Source organism: Bos mutus, chromosome 14 (genome assembly GCF_027580195.1).
Source record: "Bos mutus isolate GX-2022 chromosome 14, NWIPB_WYAK_1.1, whole genome shotgun sequence".
Classification (NCBI taxonomy): Eukaryota; Metazoa; Chordata; class Mammalia; order Artiodactyla; family Bovidae; genus Bos; species Bos mutus.
The window spans coordinates 70,506,408-70,513,352 of NC_091630.1; the positions used below are offsets into that span (position 1 = coordinate 70,506,408).

The window sequence follows — 6,945 nt, forward strand, 5'->3', positions numbered from 1 at the left end:
GCAGCAAGTGGGAGGACCATAGAGAAATGGTTTAGCTGAGATAGAAGCAAGGCAGAGATGCACACCCAGAGAGGAAGGGTGTGGGCAACCCCCCTGCTGAAGAGGAGCCCTGTAAAGAGGCCGTTAAGTCATTTCTATTGCTCAGTTCTTCTGGGTCTTTCCCTTCCTTCGGGCTGGCTATCTGGTTTCTTTCTCCACACCTGACTTACCCTGGGACCCTCCCCTGGGATGTGCACACACCCCTCAGCCAAGATGGATCTGTAAGTGAAGGCTTCTGAGAGGAGCAAGACTCATTATGGTCTGGAGTTACCCCTTGATTTTTGACCCACAAAAGAGCCTTTCTGTGCGTATGTAGTGTCTCCCTTATTCCAAAAGGGGGAAGTGGAGATCCCTTCATCCTTTACTCAAACAGGATTTTGCACTGCTCTGTCCTTGCCATGACTATTGCCTTAAGGCATTCACAAGAGGAAAACACTGACTATTGACTCTGTTTCTGTTGTTACTTTCCTGTCGGAAGGCAAAAAGAGGCTGACTGTAAACGCCTTAACTGGAAACTACCTGTCTTTTGCCTCAGGAGATGCAAATAGGAGGCCAGTTGTGAATGTCTAACCGGGAGCCCACGTATCTCCTACACCAAGGCCTGCGAGCCCACTCCTGTCCCTAAGCTTGCAAATGAATCTCAAAGCCTCAAAAGCGGAAGCTTCACCAGCACGCCAGCCTGCAGTGAGTAGGTGGACCAGTTGTCCTCCAGAAAGCCAGAGCAACAGTCCTGTTTTCCCATCTGTCAAGTGGGCCTCCCTCCAGAAGCAGTGGCTTGAGAGGCCTGCCCCCTGGGGAGTGATGATGGTCATGATCTTGACTGTTTGCTCGGGCCTGTGGGTGTTTGCCCAGTGCTGGGGAGGGGTGGAGTGGCGAGGAGCAGAAAGGCCGTTGCTCTTAAGAGAGGCCCCGTGATGGGTGCCAGCCCGGAAGAGTGATCCTGAGAGCAGGAGCCAGACCTCCTGGGAGTGACGTGCCAGGCAAGCCATTCTGCTAAAACGGGCGATGTGCTGTGGGGGCAGCAGAGGTGACCGTCTGCAGGGGCCAGTCCTGCCGGCCCAGGGGCCCTTGTGTGTCCACTCTGGCAGCCCGAGAGTGGCTTTTGTCCTTCCCTCTACCTGGTGGGCCCCTCTGGGATGGTCGGTCTCAGACCCCGCCCCCCAGCAGAGGAAGAACTAGCTAGTGTTAGGAGTAGAAAGCTGGGTGCTGGGTGGGTTCCTGGGGTCCTGCCTCCTCTCCAGCCCCATCAGCCTTTCCCAGGGGCCAGCTGGGTGACCTGGTAGGTCGGTCTCGCTTCCTGGGAACCAGAACCAGGGCTGGTCCCAGTGAGCCCCGGGCTTCTCCTGCCTTTCCTGCTTGGCTCCCCTCCCCTGGGTTATCATCTGCCCTGGTCCAGGGCTGGCTCCAGGGCCAAGCCTGGGAGAACCAGGGTAGGTGGGAGTCTAGGAGGGACAGAGCCAGCAGGACCAGCCAGACCAGATCACCGGGGTTGAGTGCAACTGGGTGGCTGGTGAGGACCGAAAGAAAGCAGGTACATGTATTCATTCATTTATTCACTGGCTTGAGGCGGTACAAATGACATCTCTGGTGTACACAGAGGGGGGCCATAGCCTGAAGGCTATTCCATGCCCCATAGTGGCAAGGCTTGGGGCATGGGCCTGGGAAGTGCCTGGACCTCAGCAAGTGGACTGAAGGGGAAGGGCACCATCTGTTCATCCGTCTGTCCATTCATTCCCCTGGGGCCTCCGGTGTGCTGGGCCCGGGGTGGGCACTTAAGCCACAGCCTCCCTCACTCGCACCAGGCCCCAGTTTGGTGGGCGCTATCGTCCTCATTTTAACCACAGAACAACTGAGGCTCGGAGATGTGAAGAAGCAGCTCCAGGTCAGCCTGAGCGGCAGGACCCAACAAACTTGGCGGGGGTTGGGGGGGCTGGGATAGAAAGGAAAGAGGCCTTTCAGTTTCTTTCCACCTTTCTCAGAGGGTTAGAATCATGAAGAGACACATTTCATTGCCACAAATCACACGCTACAAAGGGAAAAGGAGAAGCAGCCATCCGACCTCCCCTCTGGAGCGTCGTCCACACCCGGGCACCAGCCACGGGGCACCCATGCCCTCCTTACATGATGGCGCCAGAACCAGTCCGGTTTCTGGGTCAGAGCTCTGGCACTGGCTTCTCAGCTGGACTCCAGACAGACGGATGGCGCAGGAGCCCAGGGAGGGCGGTCCACAGAGGGCCTCACCTGCTCAGGCAGCCGCTACTGGGACGCACAGGCTGCTTCCGGACTTGAGATGCCGCCAAGAGCTGCAAGGATGAGCTCGCCCACCGCCCGCCCTGCGAGGCTCTCGTTTCTGTTGGGGCCCCACGGCCCTGACACAGGTGGGGAAGGGGTCTGGCCCAGACAAGCCTGCAGCGCTGGGCGCCCCTCTGCCCTCCTCTTTGCTTTCCACCCTGGTCCAGCGCCCACACACCGGGCTGAACCCCTTGACTGTGGCATTTATGGCTTCTCACACCTAGCTCCAATGTTTTTCTTCTAAGCTTTCCTGACCTGAAGCTGTTATAATTACTTTACATGCTAAAATCCTCTTAAACTTATTAACCCACCTTCCCAGCTTCCCCTTTCTCTCCCAGCTGATGGGAGAAGCAACTGCACGGTGGGGCGGGGTGCGGTGGGGTTGGGTTGGGGGTGTGGTGGAGCAGGGCAAGAAGTCCAGCCCGCCTTGGGCAGCCACTTCATCTCTCTGTCTCAGTCTACCTATCTGTGAAAGGGGCGGTTGACGGCTCCTACACGTAGGGCTGTGCTGGAGTGCTTAGAGCCACAACTGCAGGGAAACTGGCAGCTGTTAGTTACTAACCTTCTGGACAGTCAGTCCCGGCAAGTTCACCTGTTTGGTGTCCAAGGCTCTGCTGGTGCTCCTGCCTTTGCAAAGCCACACATTTCCCACCAGGGGCCGGGCCTGGGCAGGAGGGGAACATCTTCCCGCAGCTCTGTGCTGGGTTTCTCCCCCAGCCAGGCAGAACCATCTGTGCAGGTGGTGTGGGCAGACTGGCCCCTGGCACTGCGGCAGTGCCATGGGCGTTGGCAGGGGCCCGGGTCAGCGTGGACAGATGGATGCAGGAGGCAGGAGTAAGATGCTCCCTCCGGCCCCCAACACAGCACTCTCAGCTGCCACTGGAGGCAGGGCTCCACCCATCCTCGCTGGGACTGGGCCGGGGGAGGGATGACCCGGTCTGGCCGAGGAGCCACTAGACCCGGGACAAAGCGCTTGCACAAGCTGTCAGTGACCCAGCTTCCCAGGCCTCTCATGCTGAGTCAGCAGAGTGGTCTGCCCGCGGCTGCCCCTGCTATTAGCCTGCACGTGCAGCGGGGGGTTTGGTCTCCTCCTGAAGTGAGGGAGCAGCTGAGAGCTGCTCCTAGGGATGAGGCAGGAGCGCTCCAGCCGGTGCAGAGCTCTCGCCTCCCCGCGGGCAGGGTCAGAGTCGAGGGGCCGCGAAACCCCCGGGACAGCTGGCGTGGCCTTAGGGCCTGAGGCCGGCGCGCCACGCTCCCCTTCAGTCAGGACCCTGTTGCGATCGCCCACGGCCAGGGGCGAGGGAACGCCGCTGCGCGCAGAGGGAGCACGGCCCGATCCTTCTGCTGTGATCCCTCCTCCCGTCCTCTGCCTCTCCGGCCTCCCGAAATCCGCCTTCCCCTCCTCTCCGGCTGGCCCAGCCCGCCCAGTGCGGCCAGACCGTCCGGAGAGGGCGTCGCTCCCGCCCCCGCGTGTCCGTGTCCGACGGGGTTGGGTGAATCCTTTCGGGCACCCGGCAAGAGTTCACTCCGTAAAAGGGCACCCTCCGCCAAGCCTGCTTAAGGCAGGAGGCCAGGCTTCGGATGGCTGCGGCTCAGCACCCTTCCCTCCTGGCCGGCCCAAAAATAGCCCCGGGATCAGCTGTCAAGCTCCACCAAATATAGCCTGATCTATCCAGACCCAAGTCCTGCGCAGGGGCCCAGCGCCGGATCCGGAGGGCCCTCAGGGGCCTCTTCAGGCTGAGCTAGTCCCTCCCCTGCCACAGCCCAGGGGCCCAGGCCTGCCTCCCTCTGCCCTCCAGCCCCCTCCGCCCCAGGCAGCCCTCCTGGAGCCCCGGAGAGCCTACTTCCTGAAACCGGCCCCCACCCCCGGGGCCCCGATCGTCCCTCCCCCTCCAGCACACCTACAAGGCAGAGGGGCCAAAGGGCCCCTTCAAATCAGTGTTCCTGGGCCAACAGCACACTGTGCCCATGTTCCAATCCTTGGATGAGGAGAGGCTTATCTGCCTCGTCAAAGCCAGAAGCCTTGGGAGGTGTAGTCCCACATCAGCCTTTAGGAAACCAGATCACAAACGGGAAGCAGACCTCAGGGTGGCTGGGGGAGGTCCAGTCCTCTTGCAGACAGTCCTGGGTGTGGCTGGGGGGTCCGGGGAGGGCAGAGGGTAGGTGAGGGGTGCAGGGGGAGAGGGTGGGGCTATGCTGCTCAGGGCTTTGCCCTCCCTGGCTTTAGAACAGACCCCAGAGGGTGGCCAGGAGTATAAGGGCCAGAGCCAGGGTCGCGGGGGTGGCAAAGCCAGCACCATTACAGAGGTCATACTGGCAGCAGGAAGTAGTGGATGCGTGCTTGGAGTAGCCGTCGTACACAGTCTCAAAGCAGCTGGGCACACAGGACTTGCTCACCTTCATCCTGGTCGGGGTGTAGTCTGCAGAGGGGGGAAGGCAGGCCAGGACCCTGAGAGGGGCCAACCCAAGCATGCAGGGCCATTAGGCCAGGATCCCCTCTGCCTGGGGCTCCCAGAAAGGATCCTGGAGCAGGTGGGAGCCTCCCTCTTCAGCCTCCCCCATTCTACCCTCTGCCCCGCCCCGGTGCTCCCCAGAGAGAGCTGGGGCAGCATCCCAGGAACTCACAAGTGCGCGTCGTCATGCAGTAGGAGACCATGGCCGGGCAGCGCATGGGGTTGAAGCAGTTCTCCCCATTGTAGGCACACACATGGCAGTCCAGAGCCTGAGCTGCGGCCGGGAGGGCCGCAGGGAGAGGGGGTCAGAGAACAGGGAGATCAGCCCCCAGGTCCCATCACCTTCCCCAGGAAGAACTGGAAGGAGAGGTGGTCACTGGGATTTCTGCCACCATCCCCCCAGCTCAGCCTGGCTGACCCCAAAGGTGGGTCTGTCCATCCCTATGTTCTCCATCCATCTTACCCACAGGGAGGCCCACCAGGGCCACGAGGAACAGGGCGAGCAGGGGCGTCATGGCCGGGGGCTAGAGGGCAGAGTGAGAGCAGGGATGTGGAGAGCGGTTGGTCCTTGATTCAACTCAGGCCAGGGCTGGGGCAGGGCACAGAGAGGGTGGGACAACCCCCTGCCCCCCTGGAGCTCCTGGTCAACTGGAGGCGCTGTATTCCTGCAGAGAAGGGAGCAAGGACGGGAGGTCATAGCAGGGCCTGAGGCACCCACAGGGGGCTTGGGCAGAGGGGCCACCCAGTTCAGCCTGGAAGGCTTCCTGGAGAAGGAGACACAAATGAGATGAGAAGGAAGCAGGGTGGGATGCTTCAATGAGAGACACCAGTGCCTGCAAAAGGCCAAGACCCGTGCACACCAGATGAGGCAGTGCCACAGCTAGGGTGGGGTGCCAGGTGAAGGCTGGAGGAGAAAGCTTGAATGCTAGGCCAGAACCCACACCCTCCCTAGGGATGGTTGGGGCAGGGGCCCTAGGGAGCTGGCACCCAGCCCTCCCCAACCCAGGACCCTGAGTACAAGGGCGCCCTTGGGCCCGGGAGCAGGCCTAGCCTCACTGCTCTCCTCCCCTGTGCCTCTGGTGTGTCCTTGCACGGACTTTGAGGGCTCAGCAGGGGCCCCTCTCCTGGGAGGCCTCCGGAGCCCTCCGCCACCGCGGGGCTCGCGGCATTGGTGGGCTGCAGCTCTGTCCAGTCTGCAGGGGACGCACTCTGAAAGGACTGCAGGGGGCCCTTGGCAGGACAAGAACTTCCCAGCCGGATCCGCTGTCTGGAGCGGAGATGCCCCCTCTCCAGACAGGCTCTGGGCGAAACCGACAACTTCCCTCCCTGCGCGGAGACAGTCCAGCCCCGCCTCTGCGCCAAGGGGGGCTAAATCAGACTCTCCCCTTCCAGAGAACAACAAACCCGTTTTCCATGACCCATTTTCAGGGCGTCCCCCTCGGGGTACCGAAGGTCTGAGTAAGGCCGGGCCCGCAGCGCCAGCTCTTCCCCGCCCTCTCCAGGGGAGCCCCGCCCCCGAGACTGCGGTCCCAAGTTGGGGGATGACCTCAACCATGACCTTCATTCACCACACCGAGGCCCCGTTGGCGCCTGGGACTCACCCGCGGCCGCTCTCCAGCCCCTGCAACTCGGGTCTGACAGCGCGGCCGTCCCTCCGTGCGCCCCGCAGAGACCACGCCGCGTTGTCGCCCCCGCGGCAGAGCCGCCCGTCGCCGGTGACCTCACTGCAGGCCCCGCCCCGCCCCGCCCGGCCGGCCCGCGGGCTCGTCCCTCTTGCGGGGCTGGGACCCCTGGCAACAGTCCATGGTGCCCAGGCGTTTAGGCCCCGCAGGAACACCCACGCGACACTCAGACGCACGCGCACCGCGGGACACGTCTGGCCCTGCCTCGCTCTCTCTGTAGTCAGCCCCGCACCCCAGCAGCCCGTGCGTCCCCTCCTTCCTTCCACTCAGTTTAACAGGGAGGGGTGGAGGTGGAGTGGAGCCGACTTCTGGACCGAGCTTCTGCGTCCCCAACCTGGCCCTCCTTTACCTGCAGTGTGACCTCCGCAAGCCACCCAGCATTTCTGGGCCTCCTCCCCACACCTGGTCCCACCCAACACAGGGTTAAAGCAAGTCTTGAAAGGAGTCCACTGTTTCATAACTCCCTTAAACATTAATAA

At 62.0% G+C, this 6,945-nt stretch overlaps 1 protein-coding gene across 3 annotated transcripts; it reads right to left on the bottom strand.

Moving 5' to 3' along the window:
- Window positions 1–1,571: 1,571 nt before the first annotated feature.
- Window positions 1,572–6,624, bottom strand: LOC102266458 (ly-6/neurotoxin-like protein 1). Of its 3 annotated transcripts, none has more exons than XM_005897607.3 (4): window positions 6,386–6,624; window positions 5,248–5,449; window positions 4,957–5,058; window positions 1,572–4,751 (listed from the first exon to the last, which is right to left on the bottom strand). In XM_005897607.3, exons 2-4 carry the CDS (start codon window positions 5,297–5,299, stop codon window positions 4,555–4,557), a joined length of 351 nt encoding a protein of 116 aa, XP_005897669.1. In that variant the 5' UTR covers window positions 5,300–5,449; window positions 6,386–6,624; the 3' UTR covers window positions 1,572–4,554. The 3 variants fall into 3 exon arrangements, with proteins under 3 accessions (XP_005897669.1, XP_070238798.1, XP_070238799.1); XM_070382697.1 differs by lacking the exon at window positions 6,386–6,624 and adding an exon at window positions 6,189–6,287; XM_070382698.1 differs by lacking the exon at window positions 6,386–6,624 and adding an exon at window positions 5,993–6,139.
- Window positions 6,625–6,945: the final 321 nt, after the last annotated feature.

Bases quoted from the DNA above. Each gene is read 5' to 3' on its own strand.
- LOC102266458 (XM_005897607.3), bottom strand. From the start codon at position 5,299: ATGACGCCCCTGCTCGCCCTGTTCCTCGTGGCCCTGGTGGGCCTCCCT. The intron at 5,059-5,247 runs GTAAGATGGATG...TCCCGGCCGCAG, and splicing joins CCTGGTGGGCCTCCCTGTGG to CTCAGGCTCTGGACTGCCAT. The intron at 4,752-4,956 runs GTGAGTTCCTGG...CCCCCTCTGCAG, and splicing joins CTGCATGACGACGCGCACTT to ACTACACCCCGACCAGGATG.